The 22490-nt window shown below is 44.3% G+C and overlaps 2 protein-coding genes across 3 annotated transcripts in view; one reads left to right on the top strand and one right to left on the bottom strand.

The window, feature by feature from the left end:
* eva1aa (eva-1 homolog A, regulator of programmed cell death a) overlaps positions 1 to 22490 on the top strand; it is an 85173-nt gene that overhangs the window by 3020 nt on the left and 59663 nt on the right. The window contains exon 1 of one of the 2 annotated variants that reach the window (XM_086189785.1): positions 5286 to 5594. The exons of the other annotated variant lie outside the window; for it this stretch is intronic. Within the exon in view, the coding sequence (XP_086045911.1) occupies positions 5486 to 5594 (109 nt within the window). The 5' untranslated portion in view covers positions 5286 to 5485. Of the gene's footprint in view, positions 1 to 5285; positions 5595 to 22490 lie in introns of those variants that run through there. 2 annotated transcript variants of the gene reach the window in all.
* Positions 829 to 4313, bottom strand: mrpl19 (mitochondrial ribosomal protein L19). The gene is made up of 6 exons (XM_086189786.1): positions 4191 to 4313; positions 3865 to 3988; positions 3666 to 3784; positions 2654 to 2788; positions 1733 to 1914; positions 829 to 1535 (listed from the first exon to the last, which is right to left on the bottom strand). The coding sequence occupies exons 1-6, from the start codon at positions 4267 to 4269 to the stop codon at positions 1302 to 1304; spliced, it is 873 nt and encodes a 290-aa protein (XP_086045912.1). The 5' UTR covers positions 4270 to 4313; the 3' UTR covers positions 829 to 1301.

The following is a 22490-nucleotide window of genomic DNA, read 5'->3' as shown; positions in this document are numbered from 1 at the left end:
CCAGCCGAGGGGCTTTAACTTCACTCCAGGTGTGGAGAAGTCAACCTTAGGGCATGGGAGGCACATACAGTTGTGATCACAACCCCCTAGCGCGCGCGCACACACATACACACACTCACATACACACACAGGAAGTTTCCTCAGACTGAGTAACTTTGTGGTTTAAACTGGTTTACCAGTCCAGTGATGCTGCAATGGAATGCTTATAAAGACTTGGCGGTGCGCTGCAGGATAAACATCCCTGGTAACGCCTTCACATGTCAACATCAGACAGAGGGAGAAATAAAAAGGTGAAAGGGCCAGTTGGTTCAGTGGTGCAGGACCAGCCTGGAAGTCCTGGTTCAACAGGTGCAGATTTGACTAAAATAATCCCTAAAGTCTGCCTAATAATCTGGGAATTACCGTACATTAATGTTAAACGCTCTTCATTTTTAAGAGCTTTAACGGGAATAATAGCTCCCTTTATCTCCATGCAGGGAATCTGTGTGGTCCGTAATGAGCTCAGTAAACATCTGCTACTCCCGTATTAGAGACCATTTTCTCCACATCTCATCCTGTAATACAGAGAAATTAGAGTGCAGGGACTCATTGGGCATGTTTACACACACACACATTCACAGAGAGCAGACATAACACAAGAAGTCTAAGTGTTTTTATACTACCCAACTGACGCGCTAACATACCATCTAAGCACCGCAATTTTCCATCCACAACAGTAAAACACTACCGGGTGTCCTTGCTGCATGTTCTAAGAAACAGGTTGGAAATCTTTTCCGCGTAAAACTTCCAACTCTGGAACATGAACTTGTGGGGGGGAAAAAATATTCTTTTCAGGGTTTTGCCCCAGCAAATTTGCTTTATTTATTCAAACTGTAAAAATAAGATTATCAACCATGGAAGGAGGTTCCCTGGGCAGGACATAGCAGAGGTTTGGTTATGCAACTGTTGCAGGATGAGTCATATGTGAGGAAATGCTGACGTCTAGTGTCAAGACTCCAGTACTGCATAGCAACTCTGACCATGCAGCCATCCTACATTTAAAAAAACCTCTTTTTTTTGGATGAAAATAACATACTTCAAAAACTTTTATAGCATTTATTAAATGAACCAATTGATGGATCTGCCTCATGGGAAATATCATTCCTGACAGACAAGACAAAAGAAGACGACGTGGTTCCACTGGTGTGGCTATTGAAAACCACATGAATCAACTGATCTCAGTCCAGTGAAGGTTTTCCACTCATGTCAGTCATCCCCTGGAAACGTTTGCCACAAGGATGGAAGTGGAAAAAACCATCTCTTCAACCGCTCTTTAACTTGCTCATCTCCTGCTGGATCTCAGTGTAAATCTTCTCCTCCAGTTTGGAGGTGTCATACTCCTTCAGCATGTCAAATTCCTCCCACGGCCGCCCAGTCTTCTTGGCGTTTTCCATCCTCGTCGGGGACATAGACAGTTCAAATTGGATTCCCTTGATGTTGAACCTTGGGAGCTCCCAACGTTTAGACCATGGCCTTGGTCGCATTTGTACTTTCAGCTGATGAAAAGACAAAGATGTGTGCTTCAAAACTTAAATATGTTGAATTTCTCTTTGACATCTTGCATGATTTTCTGTTTTTAAATCTCTGCCATGTTCAGAAGCATAGCTCCTGTATGGCTCCTTACATTGATGTAAATGCCCATTTAACCTGAAGCAATTCTTATGTTGCCAACTAATGTTCTAGTTGAGCTCACCTTGTTGACGGGCACATCTTCATCTGGGGAGAGGAGCACAGGCACCATGTTTGGATCCACCGTGCTATACTCAGACAGGGCGTCTCTCAGGTACATCAGGTTGTCATCCAGCCTCTTCTCCAGTTTCAGCACCTGGATGCCCTGAATACAAGGACTGTACAGCTCGTAGCAGATCTCCACTCCTGAAACGCACAGATGCATGATTCCAACGAGAACATTCATCTTGTGATGTAGAATACATGAAAGGCGACCTCGAAGCCTAACCCCGTCTATAACTCTCACATCCATGAAACTGTTGGCTGTGAGGAAAGTCATCCTTTTTCAGTGAATCATTTGACATTATCTTTTAAAAAACATGTCAAGATTGAGCCAGGCGTTATTTAGCACGAGGGTTGCAGGGATAATATCAGATGGCCAGTCTCAGCAGATATTGCTCATTTTTAAATATATGTCATGGCTCCAATGGCTGATGTTAAGAGGCCCAGCAAATCAAGATTCTTAATTTTTTCTTATTGTTGCTATTTATGATGAAGAAACAATAAGCTAAGGATATTTCCAAATCTTTTGGAAATACAGAAAAACATTCCTCGTTCGAATTCCACTTGGTTACGTGTTTTTCAGTGTGAACAAACTTGAGTTCGGACTGTTACGACACCAGCACCTTTCTGATGAACTGAATTTGTTTTTTTAAACTAGAAGTGTTTGCACAAAGAAAAGGCAAAGTGCTCTGAAAAATCAGGGCGGACACATAAGGTTTTCTCAGGGCGGCATGCCTAAGAACAGCTGGAAGTGGTGGTGCACAGAACAAAACTATAAAAACTATTTAACTTGAGTAAAATGTTTTAAAAGTTACAGCAAAACAAGTATCATTTAACATGCATTTGTCCCTCCATGTTTGGAGAGAAAATACATAAAAGTTACCTTGATTATTAATGATGTTTCTCAGCACAAATGTGGCACCCAGACCTCTTCCACCTCTCTGGATACAGATGCCAACAAAGCTATTTGTTTTGCCGCTGGCATTGCAGTCAGCCATGGTCACACAAAGCACGCTCCCTGCCAATTAACATTTAAACAAAGAGTACATAGCGTCATTATGATGACAAAGGAGAGGAACAGATGAATACACTTAACGTTGTGAAAGCTAAAATGATGGGTGAGCAGTGAAAAACTAATCTCAGAACCAGTCGGCTATGTCTGACAACTCAGCCTCTAGGAACAAGGGGCGGTGATTCTGGACTCTGATGCAGCCAGCAGACTTATGCTCAAAGCCTTGTGCTGTCCTCCGCTCTTTGTTTACAGACCGTGTCGCAACTGGAGATGTTTGCATGAAGGTGAAAGACAGCGGGTTGTTTCAAAAGGGAGACAGTTTGCGCTCAGTTCACAGTTCAACAGCCACTACAACGACTTTGCTATATCATCAGACTGCAGTCATTTTGCAAATGCATTCCTCTCTTTTGCGCTCCAGAGTGTTAACATGGACGCAACTGAGGCTGCCCAAACATGACTGGTCAAAGCTACTCATACCGAAACCAGAAACTTCCCTGTCCTGACATTTTCTCCACTGCCTGCAAATTCTGAAATTATACGAACAATCTGTTATTGACAGTATTCTAACGGTAACAAGCTCTGAGGAGATAACGCCTTGTACAAGGAGAATGTCCATAATGTAGCAACAATGAGTATGATCCCAGAGATGTTCTTCACCGCTACAGAGAGGCTTGCATTAATCAGAGCAGTCACTAGGACTTGTCACTGCAGGCTAATCACAGGAGTGAATACAAGTATTAACAATGGACCTGTTCCATTCATATGTACAGCTGTAAACAGGATGGAAGTAAAACTGCCCCAGAGTGGAATCAACTCTGGTTGTAGTTCAACAAGTCGACCATGGGAATGTCTGCTGATGTGAGTATGTTCTTCGGTTCCTTACCGACATAGAACTCAGGGATGTTTAACACGCTCCTCCTGCGGACCATGTCTTTCCTCTCCATGTAAAATTTGAGCGGATCTGTTCTCTGCCGAGGAGGGATAAACTCTGGGCTCAGAAACCTGCCACATGCAGACAAAACATATTGACACCTACAGTATGCAGAGATTGTGTGTGCTCCTGCATGTGTGTCCGTCCATACTTCCTCTGAGGTACCGGCGCTCGACTTTCATCTTTGATGAAAGGTTTGGGTGGAGGGATGAATTTGGGAGGCTTCCCGCCGACTTTCACCGATGCAAGGCAATACAGAGACGTAGACAGGAACCCTGACATGAACAAACTATTATTTGCCATGATAATATGCCAAAGCTACGTTAAATTAGCATGTCGTTTAAGACTGAAGGTCAAAAGCTAACAGACGAGCTAGGTTAGCTCCTTTGCTCAGGAGGAGAAACAATGTCATTTATCGCCATCTAACAGTCAGTTGTATACTGTAAAGATAAAGGCAAAGTCTTTTTAATGACTTACGTTCATTTTGGAGCTGGAAATTTCCAAATAATCGTAGAGAAAAAACACATTTATCGAACCCTTTGCGGTGAACAGCCATGACTGACCGCCTACATGCGAGGAGCTACGGGGGCCTCAGTGGGCAAATTTTGTAAAGGCGAATTCATTTAACCTGCCTTTTCCCCCTACTGTCCACAAGATGGCGCAACTGCTTCATTTGTAATTCCCCGACAGGGTTGCTCCTATTTGGAAACAGAGTGAAGAAAACGAAGGAACTAGCCTTTAAAATAGTCCGTTTCTGAAAAGTGATAGAAAATTGTAAGTAACCCTTGTGTTGGAACCTTGGAATGCCGTGCACTTTTCCTCCTTGTCTGGTTTGATTGTTTATGAGACAAGTATACATTACCACCATATGTTACATCCTTTGGGTGTGTAACTTCTTTCAAATTCATCGCCACAAGTTTTATATAACTTGTCGGAATTTAGAGTCAAAAGCCCTCATTCGTATGGAATGATGCCTCATTTTTGCAAGAACAAACAACATTTCTAGGGCAACCTTAGGAAAAGTAAAATTGAATGAGGGCTCATCGTGTATGATGACGTTGCTGTTGTTGATTCCTCAGGATTCTAGCGCTCTTCTTCCCCCTCTGAACACCTATATCTTTCTAACATGCTGCTATTTATTGATAATGCTTACAGTTAATCTGTGTAAGTAATCAACAACACATGGATTTATCGCTACGGGCCTACATATTGTCATTTTCCACCGTTTCATATTTTTTCAACCTTTTATAAGTATTTCTACCTCTTTCCAAATTACGCAGGCGCCCCATGACAATTAGTCCCTCTTAACAACACATCCGTAAGTTTCCGCAGAAGTCCAAACTTACAAGGGAGCAGTCGCAGGAGGAGGAGGAGATGATTAGTTAGATACACGAGTGCGCTCCATGTGGAATCTGAAGTTTCAAATGAATAATCTTCTAAATAGAAGTAAAGAGAAGTGTTACCGTTCAGAACATCCAGCATGTTCGATGAGTGTGTGGTGGTGAGTAGAGTAGATGGGGGGGGGGGGGGGGGGCGGGTGACGGTCCTCCAGGTGGGCTGCCTGCCTCCCCCACACAAGGCGCAGTTGGAAACGCGTGCAGAACTGCTCACTGGCTCAGCAGCGCAGCAGCCCGGAGGACGGATCCTCGACCCCAACCTCACAGCAGCGTGGAGGGTGGACTAGAGAAGACCATGTGAACTCCCGGACCGTGAATGGTGCCCCTGGACCCTCTGATGCTACGGAGAAACTCACCAACTTCGAGGCTTCAAGGATGTTCCTCTTCGATGGGACTCTCTCAGCCGTCAGTGTTGCGCTCCTGTTGGGAATAACGTGCCAGACCCTCCTCTGCGATCTCACCCGGGGCTCCTCGGACTTCTCAGGTTAGGAGTCGACTTGCTTGTCTTCCTCACGTTAAAAATAACTCGTCCTGTCTGCACATCCTGCCGTTTTAGGGAGTGTTTGTAGCAGGTGAATGTATTTAAGCTGAAGTCATTGCGCATTTTTTTAAACGGGTGCTCTTAAAACAAATAGCAACTTGATTTCAGTATTTGTGTCGCATCAACTTTTCTTTCTTGTCTTCGGACATGCAGCCGTGCCCGTGGCGTGCTGCAGCATGCACACACTCACATTTTTGGCTTCATAAAGCAACGTAAACACGCGGAAAAGACCACTGATTTGTGCTGCTTATCATTTAACCAGCTCTGACACAGTTTGTGACCCGCATAAGGAACTTCAAACAGGTTCTCTATCCCTACAGTCACCCGGCTGTTTGGATTAGTTTATCAGAGGAGCATATTTCCCACACAATATACATGGGATAATGTGGTTAATGTGTTACCAGATGGAAACTATTGTTTAGAGCAGGGAGAGTCTATGGATTCACCTTAAGGAACCAAGAAGAAAACACTCACTGGTCTGCAGTTCTGATGCAATTTTTTTTTTGAGCTTATTAAGCTGAGATTTACGGTGAATTTGACAGAATCTGCAAGCTTTTCTGTCCTCATAGAAAACGCAGTACAATATCAATGCGCTCTTCTGTACTGCTGAGCCTAAAGCATGCCTGTAGGATTTGTTTACACTGCCATAAAACAGGAAGGGAGCTTTGTGTCAGTGTTAATTGGCCTCTAATGGGTCTAATGGTTAGAAACCAGAACTCTAAGGGGGAAAGGTGCTACAGAGCAGGCATGGAACCTGTGTTCTAAGGCTACTGCCTAATGAGCTGCTAAAGATCAGTGGATTGAAAGCTGTTAACTGAGATGTATTTTTCAAATTTACTGTCATGCATGTGTTGGTTTTGCCATAAATAATACGATTAACTGGATCAAATGGTGGTTAATTCAGCAAGAAAGGAGAACTGTTAAGACCCAGTGATTCCACAGCTCGGAGTAGCAACACCCGGGCTCAGACGAGATTATTTAATTATGTCATAGGAGGGAGTTAGTAGCTTTGGTGCAACATGTCCTCCTTGTGATGTTTGTCCTCCTTACTTTTCTGTGTGCCATTGTTACCTTTGCCAAGGAGCAGAAGTCCAGGTGCTGTTTGTCTGTTTGGAGGATTGGGCAAAAGCTATGATGCTGATTTTCACCAAACTTGGTGGAGGGGGAGAACTACGTATGAGCCAAGCAGGAGCTCATTAAGTTTTCGGACAAAACCATTCGAAAAAGCCATTTTCTCACCAAATAGGTGAAGGTTCTTGAACCGCTGCCATTCAAGATTTGCTGAAATTTGGTTCTGTCAACTGAAACGGCTCACGTTCTTTTGTTTTGAGCTGAACCACTGCAGCATCGTGGTGGAGAGTTGCACAGTGCTCAGTGGAAGCAGCGAACCTGGTCGAGCTGTTCTGCAAACTTGATTTGGGGGTTTGGAACAAATCAGTTTTTGACGAGAACCTTAAAAAGGGTTTCAAAGTGAAGGTCTGTAAACAGGTACAGAACCCATTCCCTGTCAGTGAGAGAGGCCTATTCATGAAAAAGGGTTCCTTTTGTTTTTTTGTTTTTTTACATTGGGTTTGTCTGAGGTCGCTGTTTTGGAGGCTTCCACTTCCGGAGTCCTCTCTCGTTTACGTCGTTCTTTATAGGGGTGAGGGAGGAGCGCTGCTGTCATCCGGGGGTTCTCTCTTGTTCTCTGTCTTGCGGAGGTGTCTCCTCAGATGCAGCGTTGTGTGCTGCCTGGGTGCTCAGTGCACCACGCTCAGACAGATATGCTGAGCAGACATCCCTGTGAATGAAACCAGAAAGGAGACTATAGAATACCTCCGGGACAAAGACACCTTTTAGTTCTCACATTCTTGACCAGCTGGAGTCTCCCTGGAGACCAAGGAGGGCTTTGACTGACAGATGCTCCAGGGTGACGGAAGTAGCAACATCTGTCAATCAGACCCTCACGTGGCCCGTGTCAGTTCACACTTCCTTGTGATACATTTGTTTATTTCATCAGTGTTTCTGAGCTCAGTCCCTGCAAGGACATTTGATTCCGTCATCTCTTAAACAGCCGCCTGACCAGGTAATTAGAGGTGAGGAGTGAGGCGAGCGTAGCGGCGAGCCAACAGAACCAGCGTGTTGGCTAATTAATGCTCCCTGTCTTACAATAATCCTTTGTTCCATTACTTAAAACCTATTTTCTACAACCTTCTATATATCAGTTCATGTTAACCGACTCAGCAGTTTCCATTCTGGAGCAAAAAAAAAAAGTCACCCGTTTTTGTGCAAAAATGTTTACCACCTTTGCACAAATATATTAAGATTATCTTCAACATGTTGACGATAACAGGTAGGCGTGAGGGTCTGGAAGATTTGTCAACACGCTGTTAAAGCAAGGAAGTGATGCGGTCGAGACGTTTCAAACAGAATGGTTCGTTCCATTGACTGTACGGTTGCAGTAACTGACCCGGAGCTGTTAAGAAGCCTGCCTTCTCTCCTTCTCTGTCGTAAAACCTGTCGCTTAAAAAAACAAAACATTTAACCTCAGTCAATGGGATGTGAGGCTGTTGACCGGCTAAGAGGTCACCTGAGGTCGACAGTAACTTTGAGTGTGGGTGGGTGGGTGGGGTGGGGGGTTATCTATCTCCCCTTTTCGCCCCCTACTCGCCCATAACCTCAGCACGCATGTTGACCTGCGGTGTCAGCAGATTGACTTTCTGGCGTTCACGTTTGAGGTTGTAGCGTCGAACAACCGCGTTTCTCAACTGCTATGGAAATCAAAAAGGAGGTGAAGCTTTAACGGAATAACCAAACGAAAGTCGCAACAAAGAAGATCGAAAGTGAGATGGGGAGTGTAGGACACTAGTGCAAGAGACGCCAGGCTCGACCATCATCTTCTTTTGCCGGCGAGCCCCCTACAGCTGCCTCCAACGTGATACCGCTCGCACGAACATCGGCACACTGTCCTCGTGTTGGGTCTCAAAAGTTGGGATGATGCAGTGTTCTCATGTGCGAAACAGTATAAAGCAAGATTTGACCTTGAACCCAGATTGTTGACCTTGATCCTTCCCAGGTGACTATCAGATGATTGCTTCTCTGTGGAGTTTCCTCAGCTGTTTATATACAGACACACAAACCCAGGTCTGCTGGTTTCCTAAACTCAAGTCCAGGATGAAGCCGCTATTCTCTCCCCACCTTCACACGCACCCCCTCCACCCACTGAGCCTTACTCGAGGCCCCTCAAATCTTAATCTGCTCTGATTTGTAAGTGGCTCTGGATAAGGGTAGCACACTGACCCCATGCTCTCTTGACACAGCTCCCCGTCCCTTCCCCCTCTCACACACTCTCCCTCCCATTCCACCCCACCCTTGTGCCTCTACCCCTCCCAAGGGCTTGCCTGATCACTGTTTCTGTGTGTGCCAGGTGAGGTCTGTCTAAACAAATCCTGCCTCCCGGTTGTTTTGTCTACCGCGGCGGAGGCAGACGGTTAGGCGGACAGCGAGCGCCTGGAGAAAGGCTGCTTTTCTCTTTATCTGAACACAGAAGGGATGTCTCTCTTCAAAGGGCTCTCTTTTTGAATGAACTTCTCGAAAGGAGCGAATCGTCGTCATTGCTTGATGGTATCAAAACACACACAGAGCTGTCGGGTATTCAGAGCGTTCAATTTCAAGTTTAAACTTTAATCCCCTCGTTGATTCCATCTGTTAAATCCACCTAAAAGCTGAGAGGTGACAGGTTGAGAGTATTCTATCTAATCTGAATCAGGTTTTGAATCACTTGAACCTAAATCCTTCCAAATCCTCCTCCTAGGTTTGGCTCCCAAAGTTAAAAAAAACCCCACAAAACAGCTCGGATGTGTTCATTCAAGATAAAAGAAGTTGTGTTTTTTGTTTGATCGTTTTTCTATTTGTTTTTACCAGCGATTACAATAAATCAGTTAGTTAAAGTTAGTTTAAACCTGGAGCCAAGTTTTGAAGTCAGGTTTATTTAAGCCTCTTTCTGCCCCCCCCCCCCCCCCCCAAACCTGTTGATGCTCGCTGACATCTCTGTTTAATCTGCAGTGGCAGATTTAAACCGTATTCAATCCTGGTCAAGTGAGCCTGCAGCACACATTGAACGACACTGATGCGGCCACTAAATACAGATAAACACGTTCATTTTCTACCACGTTTTTTTGTCAGCTCTTCATGTACATTGTTGATAATGATCTTGACCACTGGCACTGGTATTTAAGATGGCGTCTCACCGTTCTTTAACAGTCTGACGAGTGTTTGTTACCAGATTTCACTTGGGGCATTAAATCAACAAGCCGGAGTATTTGCATTGTGCCAGCTGTTTTTTGATTTTTTCTGTTTTCATGCTGGTTCTCTTGTTCATCTCAGCGTCTGCCTGTAGTTCAGTTGGTGTTGCTTTCCCTCTCCCACAGTGGTTTGGGCTCCGCTATCATACTCAAGACACCTGTTAGCTTACGTCTTGATGAGTTTTTTGCTAATGAACTTGTGTGAAATGATCATATCGCTGCCATGATGTTGGTGACCGTCCGACTTCTAGGTGGAATTGTTTTCATGAGATCACTTCCTGCCTTTCGTCATGACTTCCTTTTGTGATCAGGTGGGTTAAACATTTTATGTTCTTGACAAAGGCTTGCACGCTGATACATTGAGCTTCAGTTCTAGCCTCTGTTTTCTGATTTGTAACATCGATTAAATCTTTAGGAAATGGAACATTTTATATCGGTTGGAGCCTTTTGAACTGTCTGGGGCTGCGGAAGCGAGGAAAACCTCTTGCCTCTGCTGGCAAATTCTAGCCGTTTGCATTCAAGCAGTGTTGTAACATTGTTCATTCCACTGAACGGAACAGATTGGAACAAAAGATAAAAAAAAATAGCAACCATCGAAACAACGTTGCAAAACCCACATTATGTGCTGTGGAAAAAGGGTGTAAATGTATATCTTGGTCTGCTAATGATTTATTGCTGAGATTTGAATCATATCCAGCCATTCAGTTCAGTCTGAAGTGCAGCACGAAGAACCTAGCAATGCTACCAACACATAGCCCTGTAAATCCCACCTTTGGGAGAGTGGAAGCACCGAGCTTGTCGTTGAAAGGAAATATGACACCGGGGAGCCTTGAGTGCAGACAGTTCAGAGATGTAATGAAGATAACGTTTGGATGTAAACCTGACACACACACACACACACACACACACACACACACACACACAGTTATGGCTCTGTGTGTGGGCGGGGTGTGTGTACAGCTCATCCCTTTGGATACATTATGTATATAAACACGTAAAGCAGTGATGAATCTCGTGTGTGTTCCCCTCGAATGATCTGAAGGCCCATTTTAGTGAGTTCCACATGCTCCCTGCAACAAAAAGAGCAGATTTAGACTGACAGCCTCACTGAGGAATCAGCGACATGTGCACTTTTATGTTCACAACTTCTTCTTTTCTTTTTTTTTAACAGATCAAAATTTTTAATCTTCTTTTGGAAAAACACTACAATGATCTCATGGAAATTCCTGACCGCAGCGTTGAGGTGGTTAATGTGAAAAAGTGTGTTCAAGCCTTAAAGCTTTGTGTCAACTGCTTCAAGTACGGGCATATAAAACCATAATAATGTGCACCGATCAAATATGTGTTGCCAAAATATGTGTGGGGAGGAAGCACGTCCTGGCTGAGGTAGTGCTGCATCAATGGCTCGGTTGCCAGGGTGATATTACACTAAATTATGTGAGCCTGTTTATAATGTCATGGAGAGGCACTGGAGATGTTTTGCAATCAGTGAAGGTTTACTTAAAGTAGTAGTGATACACACCCTCGTTAAGTAGAAGTATTGACTCAACCTAGTTAGTCGAGTAATACTGAAAGGTAGAATTTTACTGAAAAGTTTCAAGTAACATTTTGAGTTGATTTTGTTATTTTTGATTTTTTTTTTAAATGTACAAAAAAAAAAAAACAGACCCAAACGATGAAATTGATTTTTGACAAAATAAAATGTGTAAAGCCATGTTATGTAAATCTCTGTCAAAGATGCTTATTTTAAATGTTTAATGTGTAGGCAGGACTTCTCTGCACTGCAGTATTTCATCAGAAAATGGTATTTTGACACATAATCAAGCTTAAACAAATTTGTAACCTCCTGTGATTAGAAAATTGCAGTAGGACAAATTGCAATTATTTATACTCGTTAAATTCTCACCATGAACTTTAACATTTTATTTATTAACTAGTTGGTCCGGCAGGCACGGTGGTGCAGTGGTCAGCACTGTCGCCTCACAGCAAGAAGGTTCCGGGTTCAAGCCCCGGCTCCATCACAGGATCTTTCTGTGTGGAGTCTCCATGTTCTCCCTGTTCCTGTGTGGGTTCTCTCTGGTACTCCAGCTTCCTCCCACAGTCCAAAGACATCAAGAGGGGACGAGGCTGATTGATACTCTAAATTGACTGTAGGTGTGACTGTGAGTGTGAATGGTTGTCTGTCTCTATGTGTTGGCCCTGTGATGGACTGGTGACCTGTCCAGGGTGAACCTCGCCCGTCACCTGAAGGCTCCTGGGATAGGCTCCAGCCGCCCACGACCCTTAACAGGATAAGAGGAAGAAAATGGATGGATGGTCCAGCACAGACAGGAATGGTTGAAATTTTGTTAGATGGCAGTGTCAGCGATGATAAAGAAAACAATTCTGAGGAAAATATCAGCTCACCTCCCAATCTAATGTCTGTCATTTAGAGTCTCAGCATTCTACCACATTGTAATCACTAAAAATCCCTATGATTTGAGTGAGAGTTGTTTTTGTCCTGGTCCCTTTTTTGAAACGGCATCTGTTTTTGGCGTGAAACTCCTGATTTAGACTCAGACTGCTGCTGCAGCTAAATTGCTGTTGTAATAAGTGGCTGTAACCTGGGCTGGGTGTCTTCATCAAAGTTTATAGTCCCCAGAAAACTGCTCAGCGCTTTAAGTTGATAATCACTATTTTGCATCAATTTCTGTCAATCCTTAAACCCTCCAAATGGCCCAATCACACGTTGTACTTGATAGATTTATAGTAACAACTATAATAAGATGCATACGTACACATATGTGGGGGTGTGTGTGTGTTTGCACTTGCCCTCTCTTGCATGTGGAGGTTTAAAGATGTGCAGAGAGGATTCTTGAGTGACGTTCGAGCGTTGCCGGGTGCAGCTGCAGTTTAACAAGTCATCCCCACATCTATGCTTTCTTCTGTTTACACAACAGTCCAGAGAATTCTGTCTCATTTGTCATGTTTGGAACGCAGATTACATTTGTGAGTGAATCCAAAGTTTAATTCACTTCAAATTAAATGTAATGCCTGCTGCTGCAAGTATAGAGCTGCGTCATCCATGTTGATGGGGATACTCGAAGAATACAGAAACAAGTGGGAGGAAAGAGGCTGTGTGGTGTGTGTTCACCAGCGGTTATTTCCTCATGTCCACCCTGCTCATGTTGGTGGTTGAATATGCAATTGATCTAGCCCCATGACACACACACACACACACACACACACACACACACACACACGCTAAAAAAAAAAATCTGAAAAAACAACAATTTACGCACCTTTTCTGGAGAATGTTAACCATGCTTTGATCCCCCTCCCGACATTCTCTCCATTTCCTGGGAGCTGATTTATGTTTGCTTTAAGGGTTGACATGTCTGCCTTGATCTGGCTTTCTTTTTTTGTAAAATTCTCCCTCCATCCCTCGCTTCCCTCCACACTTCATGTGTTTAAACGAATGAAAGTTGTTTTTTTTTCATAGTTTGATGAAATCCCCTGGAGGGAGGGAAAGCGAGAGAGATGGAGAGGTAGAGAGGTGGGGCGCAGGAGGGCCAGTCGAAACAAGGAGGCATTGTGTAGCCCCCCAACTGTGTTGGACTGACAGTCTGCATTACAGCACGCTACAGCAGCCTGCTCCCCAGAGCACGGCTAATCTGATGCTTACTGGCCCCTCTCAGGTACGGGGAGGGAGCAAGACTCAGTTTTCTGCATAAACCTGGATATTAGAAATGATTATTTTGCTAAACTGACTTGTTGGCCCACTCTTCTTTCTTAGCGTCTATACTCATTTATACCCCAACCAAAGTTGGGCTGACTGTCTCTGGTCTCATTCCTGCTGAATCATCTGGGTTTGCTGTGAATGGAACTACTCGACGCTAAGTCCCATTGGACATGCTAGTGATGGCTTTCCGCTCCCTCAACCACTCAGGAGTTGTTTCTGTTGCTCAGCCCCTGTGTTAAGCTTGTTAATACCCAAAAAGCTCAGCCTGTCAGTGCCCACCCACTCCCACCGTCCTCTAAAAGGAAATACCTCTCCTTTCTTTGCAGCGCATTCTTGAACCTTCATAAGAGCCGTGCTGTCTTGCTGTTAATGCATTAAAACGGATTCTTGTGTTCTTTTTGGGGGGGGGGGCATTGCGGAAAATAGGGAAGGATAGAAACTGACGGAGCAGGTGGAACACAGCGATGCCTGGCAGGAAGTAGATGGGACATTACCTACCGGGAACAAGTTGCACGGCTGTTCATGAATATCAGTCTGCCTATGGGAGACTGAATTTTATAGGTTTTCTTTTACAATGCAGTACAGTCCTTGTTGGGATGTAGCTGTAGAAACTTCTGTTAGATATCATGAAGCACCCTCACAGGGTGGATAGGCAGAACCAAGGCTTTGAACATCTAAATCTAATAACTACCCGCCGCACTGACAACTACATCCACTCGACTGTGTGCCGTTGACTTCCTTGCATGGTTTTCAGTAGTTGTAAGCTTCCCCGGAACACTTTTGAGAGGCTTCATCCATCCTTTGGGAGACTACGTGAAAACTTACTTGAAATTTAACAACTTATATGTTGCGTTTAAGTGCTGTCATGTAAATAACAGTACCAAACAGGATGTAGTCCAATAAGTGGAGGAGGTTCTGTCTGTTTGTTTTTACACTTACTGTCATTGAAACAACTTAGAAGCACAGTGTAAAGTAGGCTGGGTAAGTTGAACCGGCACATCATTTTTAAAATTTAGGTCCTAATCTGTTGAGGCTCACGTCAGTTATCTACACCACTTTGCTTGCATTACTTGAATGTTAACAGCTGCTTACGATTTGGCACTGTAAGTGTGTGTTGTGGCCTCACACCAGCACTGCTGCAGCTGCCTCCTCCACCATGGGTTTCTTAGCGAGGATCTATTCTCCAGTTCCCTGAAACACAGAGACCAGTTTCTGACGTGTTTCTGCACATCTGTTGAGAAAATAAGTGAAGCGAGATTGTTCGTTGACCTCTGTCACAAAACCTCGGGCTATCTTCCACCCGACAATCCCTTGAATCCAATCTGCTGTTGCTACAGGACGACAGAAGAAAGATACATCTGTTGTTCACTCGGTGACAGTGAAGCTCACACACTGATGCATCTGTCTGCTGTGTGCTGGATTGTGGTGGTCGACGGGGCGGTCTGGCTGCCACGCAACTCTCTCAGGCCGTAAAAGTGACCATTAAAATGACAAATCTCACCTCGGCTGGCACATTTGCTCTTTCTGTGTCTTTCTCTCTCTTGAGTGGGTGTCTGGACACGTATGCAAACACCAGGCAGGGTGTTCCCGAAACCTCTTTGGCCCTCACTCTTTCACCCCTATATCCCTTGTCACCAGTGATAGGAAACACACATCCTCAGAAGCAGAGAGTAAAAGCGTCCTCTTTATTAGTGCCCTTTGACCCGTAGGGGTCATAAATAGAGGCACGTGCTAACAGAGGTCATGGGAGGGCTTGTGTTTGGTTTTTGGGTAGCCTTTGGGGAGACTCTCCAACTGTGAGGCCATCTCCAAGCCTGGCAGATGTCTTACCAATCACCCCCATCAGGATGAACTTAGACAACACACCCCGAGGTGGAGGTTCTCCCGTTGTCATAGCGCTTTGCTAACCAGTCCCCCCAGGGTTCTAAGGAGGTTTCATCTGTCATTGTCCTGGTCAAAAATGCTTGATTTTGTGGCAGCTTTTCTTACAAACACACACAACAAACATTTTTGGGGGGGGGGGGGTAGTTTTTTGTGGCAACGTTGCTGGAACTGGCAAAAATAATGTTGTTGTTGTTGTTTTTTTAAGGAAAAAAAGCAACCCCCCATGAATCCAAACTACTTCCATCTATTGATGACAGGCATTCTAGACAAAGCTGAGAACATTTTAGTACTCATTTCATTTTATTTTTTTAAAACATTAAAAAGAGCTATGTTGTAAAATCAAGTGCACAGATGTTTTTTAGTTTTTTCAAATAACCCACACAGAAGAGTGATGCCATGATAAAACTGATGTCAGTAACCAAATTACGGTGCACAAAAAAGACAGAAGTCACTCTGTAACTGTAAGATTGTATAAATCTCATGTAATTAATTAGCTGAGTTTTGCTCTCTATGGTGTCACTCGCATGCACACAGGAGGCGATGATGTGTCACATAGTTGAATTCACGTTGCGGAGTTCGTGTCACTTCTCGAAAATTTTAGCTCCTTTGTCAGTGAAAAATGCAACATTTTCCCGTTTTTTTTTTTTTGCGATAAAAGCGCACAAATTTTGAAAATATGCAAGCTGGCGCATGTTCTGCAGAGTTTGTCTGATTTTGCATTCGTCATCACAGAAATCCCATCACAGAGTTCAGCTATGACCTGTCAGTGTGAGCTCCTCTCCATCGTTTAGTTTGGATTTGTATTAAACAGCATTGTGCGTTCGTGTTCTCCTCCAGACCATGAATTCCTCTTCCTGCCTGATCGGTGTCCAATGTAACATGTGACCCCCCCCACCCCCCCCGCATTTCTGTCTGTTTAATCCTCTTCTCTGCCCGATGGACAAAATTGTTAGACACAACAAAAATTCGTTTCCTGCTCTAATACTGTGGCATCTGCCTGCCTGGGCCCTTCAGGCAAGTATGATTGCCATAATATTAAAAACCCTAAAACAATATCAACACGCACTTGGTATCCTACACTACTAGCATGATTAATCCCATTTAATAACACCGTCACCCATCGAAAACACAGCAGATCCCACTGCAGGGTTCCTGGAATATCACCTGCACATAAGAAATTACTGTTTACTCTGGAAGCTCATACATAACCAACATGAACTGACAACAAAACAAAACACCGAAACAAACCCTGTTACATAACCAGATAGGTACCTGTGCTACTCCATAGTGGTGACCAAGCCTGGCCCCCCGCGGCACCGCCTCCAACAGGTGCCTCTGCTAAACTAATCCTCGCAGCTCCACCCCCTCCCCACCATCACCACCACCACCACCACCACCACCACTGCATCCACCAGGACATCAGTTCTGCCTTGGTGCAATATATCTAATGCAAATTCACATCAATTAGCTATGTTTTACATGTTATATCCAGACAACCATCTGCCTAACATGAACTCATGCTTCACTCTAAGCTTCCAAGCCACTGTAATTAACAAGAAGTTTTTGTCCCGACAGCAAGAGCGGTCAAGGCTCCTATCAAAAGAATCCTTCAGTTATGGTGTGAATGAATAAGTAATCCGTGTTCAGGAAAGTTAGGAATGGATCTGGGAATTTAGTTTCATGTCCAGTAGGGTTTGTTTTTTTTTGGTCTGCCTCTACATGCCCCATGTGTGTTTGTTCGTCGGTGTGTGTTGGAAATAGCTCGGCTTCTCAAGGAGGAGGAAAAGACAAGGCAATCAGTGTGTTTGTGTGTGTGTCTCTGGTTTTGATCACTTCGGCTGCTCAGCTTTATCTCCTTGGGGGAGGAAGACGGGTACGTCAACCACGCTGCCATTCAAATTAAGAGACCATCCCCTTGTGGATAATAACAACGCTCCACGAGGAAACAAAAAGGAACACGTCAGAACTTCTGCTTCTGAATTCCAAACCGTAGAATTTTAGTGCATCAGTGAACAAAATCCAAACATATTAATCTTATGTCTTCTTTGGCTGATGACAGTCTGAGTAAGTTCAGTGCTGCAATGCATAATTCCTCTGGACACGTTCAGTTATGAATAGTTTTGCCACAGTACACAACTTATTAGATCAAAACGACAAGTTATTTTCACCCACGTGAGCAGAAAGAAACGCGCAAACATGCCCAGATGTGTAGCTCATTTATTGTTTGTCAGTCAGGGGCCCTTATGGAGAGCGAAGCGATGAAATAGGTGAAACATAGCGAAGGCTATGCAACCCAGGCTACATGCCATCAGAAAGTTGGGAATTCGGTTTTAGATGTCAAATTGTTGGCTTTTCCTCCATTTAGAAATATCTGCATGAGTTAATCTACTGTAGAGAGAAGGAAGATACTCTGGACTTGTGTCGTTTACATCACGGTCCTCGGCAGGTTTTTGGTCAAGGCTGACGTTAAATCCAGGGGACCCAGCTCATGTGAGTAAGCCCCCTCAGCTGAGGTCCTGATGAATGTCTTAGGAAGGACTTTTTCTGTGTTAGGTATCATATGAAGTGATGTCAAACTGGTGTCTTAGGCTGCTTTGTGTTGAGCTTCTCCGGGAACGAATAACATTATCATGGTCCCGTAGGCAATCAGGAAGGATCAGTAAACATCAGTAGAGGTCATTTGGTGTTTGTTTTTTGTTCCTTTGCTGCAGAAGACAGAGGTATTATAATGGCTAGCATACAACGTTTGCACAATCAATGGATCGCATTTTTGCAAGCCAAAATTACAAGCTTGTGCATGGTCCAGCTTCACGCACGCAATCTTGGAAGGTTTCAATCAACACTTAACGCCACACTTGAAAGAACCTGCAGCAACATCCCCATTTACAGTACTTCAGTGATTTAAACTGTAATCCGACGCCGAGTTATGTCAAATACAAGTGCTTCGGATTTTTCTGCTCCATAGTGCAATTAACCAAAAAGTAGGCTAATCCGAAACGTGACTTTAGCGGCAAGAGCCGTGTATTGTGAGCAGAGGAATGCAGTGTAATTTAGGAATGTATTTTTCTTTCGGCGGTCTGAGTGGCTCAGCAGTGAGGAGTGTGTTTGACATGTTTACTGCACCCTAATAATAAAGTGTGAACTCTGGCTCTCATGTTTGAGGTCTTTCTGCCTGTCAGCACAGCTCATCAGCCCATCCCATTCAGCTCACGTATCGCATGTTCAGGTGAGTGCAGAGTTTTGACCACACATGATTTAAACCCTGCCTTGTTTTATCTATCTGTCACGCTGCGCTCCAGGCCCTTGTGCCATCTCTGTGGTCTGCGGAAAAAAAAAGTAATTACTACAGGACCTAAAGCCTCCAGCTCTGGTCTGTGGAGCTCCACTACCACATCCTGTAAGCTGCGGCTTCTCTTAGAACAATCTGCTCTCTTCTCATGACCAATATGCTGTGAATTTCCAGCTTGCATTCTCTCTTTTTCTCTTCTCCTCCACTTAAAACCACCAACCTCTCAAAGTCTTTTCAGAAATTGAGTCAACAAAACACTCGATTATTAAGTAGTTTGCTCTTTGCATTCACTACGTCTTCATCCACCTCTCTGTCCTCTCGGCTTTTAATCGTCCTCTTCGTCCCCTCTCTTCATCTCCGCCGCACTCTACCAAGGCTTCTCTAGTGTTGCCAGAATGCGGCGCGAGTCTTTGAGGGGGGAAACCTCGACTCGTCCCAGTAATCACCACTTAAAGGGAATTCCTTCCCCAGCAGCGGGCCTGAAGCTCTGTATCTGTAAACATTTGATGGTTTGACGGCTATAATTTGCTTAAAATAACACCAATAAAGTCACGAAGCTGTAAATGCCGAAATACCTAATATAGAGAGATGAAACAGCCTTTGATTTTTTTTTTTTTGGGGCAGCTTTTTAAGAACATTTTGGCCGCTTAGTTCCTGTCGTTTTGAGGTGTCGTTACAAATATATCTTTATGATCCATTTAAAAAGATTGCACTTTTGACTCTAACTCATGAAGGCTATTGAGTATCTTAAAAGCACATACTAAATCATCGTTTCTATGGTGTTTAGCTCCACTGTAATCTTTTAATAGTCTAATATTACACATCAGACCAATGCAAGAGGCACTGCATTACTTTGCAAGCCAAATAAAACCGTGTTGAACAGGAAAGCGTAGGAGGGAGAAGGGAAGGAGCACATCGTGGTGCGGCGCATTGTTCATTGTGGGGGCCGAGCCAATAAGAGGAGGTGGCATCTTTCAAAAGATGGGGAAAGCCCACCTGCACTTGAGTCAGACAACCTTCCCGCCCCTTCAAGCTGCCCCCAGTTCACATCAGACAGCAACTGTAGCGGCGCCAGCTGTATTGCATAGTGATGGATCCATATTTCTGGCCACCAGTGTGCTGTAAGTTAGCACCGGTATGTGACCTGTAATGCGGTCTTTTCTAATCAGTGATTCCCAGGGAGGAAATCCTCTTCCAGCAAACCACTTTCTGTGTCGTGTTGACACAACACAGTGGCCCGTCACTAATCTCCATCATACCCGCCCCCCCCCCCCTTTTCTGTCACAGGGCAGACCCTAGGGTCAACACATGACTCTATGATTTCAGCTGGAAGCCTAAATATGATATAAGACAGGCTAAGAGGCATCACATGACTTGGTTCGTTCTGTAGATGAGAGATTAAAAAAAAAACAAAGGTCGGCTGCTTTTGCAAAAGAAACGCAACTTTCATCCCAGGGTTTGTCCTCGTCTCGACCGCAACCTCCTGTCTTTTGATGGGCTCATAAACAAACGGGCAGAGATAATAGTGAGGTGCTTTTTGTTAAGAGAAAGGGCAGAGAGCTTGTTAAGGAGTCTGAAAAGAAAAAAAGGTAAAAGGGGGAGGAGAAGAGACGTCTGGGTGTTCCTCCAGTATTGTTCAGCCTTCTGCCTCTGAGGGACACCTGTCATTGGCTGGGTGGTTTACACAGGTGTCTTAACCCCACCTGATCTGTTAGCCTTGAAAGGAGGCTTCAGTCAACAGGTAGCACGGAGGGAACAATAGTGACAATCCTGAAGATAGAGAGAGAGAGAGAGAGACACACACACACACACACACACACACACACACACACACACACACAGAGGGTGGAGGAAGGAGAAGAAGAAAAGAAAATAGAATTCTTTAAAAAGCACCTTAGGGATTGTGTGAGGTAATTCTTCCTTCAATTCTACTGCTTAAGGAGAAGGAGAATGTATCAGTGGTGGTCAAACTGTTACTCAAGTGTCTGCTCCTCTTCCAGGAGTCCAATGGAATTTCAATCCCCTCACCCCCCCCCTTCATACCAACGCCCCTTTCCATGATTTTGCCTCTGTACCCAAGGCTTGGTTAACTGCAGGGCTGCCCAAAACCCCTGGCCACTCGCTTGCCAAGAACCAGCCCCAATAACTTGATACCATAATGCCACACAGACTCATTGCTACCATGTTGTTTGTGTTGACGCTTTGTATGCGTGTGTGTGTGTGTGTGTGTGTGTGTGTGTGTGTGTGTGTGTGTGGTCTCAGTGCCTGGGGGAATGCCAAGTTCCCTCTTGCCCTCAGGGGAATGTAGCAGACCTGTGTGTTGGAGGTAGATTACTGTGCAGGAGGAGAAGCGATTAAACCCAGACAGACACAGATTGCAATAGTGATGATGCCATGAGGAGCAATTCTAAAGCTCTTTTCATGTTCACGTACACCCACGAAATATGTCATCATTCTATCCAAACACGTTCATCTCTCAGTCTGTATTACTAGGGTTGCAGTGTGTATGAATTCAAAGAAGCACTACATTCTGATTGTTACGAGATGGAAGAAATAAACACGGGTCAATTTGGGAAGTTTCTGTATAAAGTTACTTTTCCATTCACTGAAACCCCGGCTAACATGCTGCATCCTGCTGCTGTACTGTTTACCCAGTGTGTTGGTGACACTGAATGGGATTAAATCAAACTCACCTCCACCTCCGTTTTAGGGGTTTAAACGCTGAACACGCTGAGGTATGTGCAGTGAGAAGTTAATGTAACTCTGAGCAGGTGGCTTTTTACTCCTTCCTTTGCATTTGGAATGAGTATGGCATGCAAAAAATCTCCCAACTAAACTCCTAAAATACTCAAAATAGTATTTCACACACACCTGCCCTCAGTTTTCACAAGCTGGCCACAGGTGGAAATCTGTTCCTGAGTAATTGGGGGTGGGTGGTGGGGGGTGTAATACCCGTCTGTATTTAGACGTGACCTTTCAAAGCCTCAGAATGTCTCCTGTTTCCCTTCCGCCTTTTGACGGTGGCCATGGTGATAAGGGGGCACAATGTGTGTGCACGTAAGCGTTTGTGTGTTAGAGAACACAGTTTCAATGTTGTTTCCTCTTCCCAACCAAACACTAACCAAATAAAGATAATTGAATCACAGTGTGTCCACTTTGTGTGTTTGTGTGTGTTGACTCTTTGTAGATGTGTTTGCAGAGCACTTAACCAGGTTGCCTGAACTCATTTTAGAGGTTGTTTTCAGTCGTTTCGATGGTAAAGATTTGGAGTATTTGCTTGTGACAATATTTTGATAGAAACAAGCTTCAGTGCTGTTTTTGAATGAATCATTCCTGCAAAACTGAGGAATGGTTGAGTTCCAGACATGCACATGTGATGAGTGGTTCTCTAGCATGCTGCAGTGCCATAGATTCAGAGAGCCCTTATATTTGTATATGGTAGTGTCCAAGGGAGTTGTTCCCTCCTTCATCTGTGTTTTCCTTGTCCCAGACTGGAATATTAATGGTGTCTTTGTGATGGGTTTCGTTCTCCTGTGTGACTGACAGCTGACTGGCAGCTCTCTAAGACTCTTAATGGAAGAGCAAGCTGAGAGACGTCAGTGCTTTAAAAGAGGGGCTTTGCTTTAATTCCAAGGAGCCTCCAAGGTTAAATAATTGTTCCC

Source organism: Aulostomus chinensis, chromosome 20, assembly GCF_037954235.1.
Source record: "Aulostomus chinensis isolate RoL2024-O1b breed Wild chromosome 20, RoL_Achi_v1.0, whole genome shotgun sequence".
NCBI classification, from domain to species: Eukaryota; Metazoa; Chordata; class Actinopteri; order Syngnathiformes; family Aulostomidae; genus Aulostomus; species Aulostomus chinensis.
The sequence above is the reverse complement of the archived record's forward strand: the minus strand, read 5'-3'. Positions and strand labels throughout refer to the sequence as shown.

Bases quoted from the DNA above. Each gene is read 5' to 3' on its own strand.
- mrpl19 (XM_086189786.1), bottom strand. From the start codon at position 4,269: ATGGCTGTTCACCGCAAAGGGTTCGATAAATGTGTTTTTTCTCTACGA. The intron at 3,785-3,864 runs GTATGGACGGAC...TGCATGTGGCAG, and splicing joins GCGCCGGTACCTCAGAGGAA to GTTTCTGAGCCCAGAGTTTA. The intron at 2,789-3,665 runs GTAAGGAACCGA...GTTAATTGGCAG, and splicing joins CATCCCTGAGTTCTATGTCG to GGAGCGTGCTTTGTGTGACC.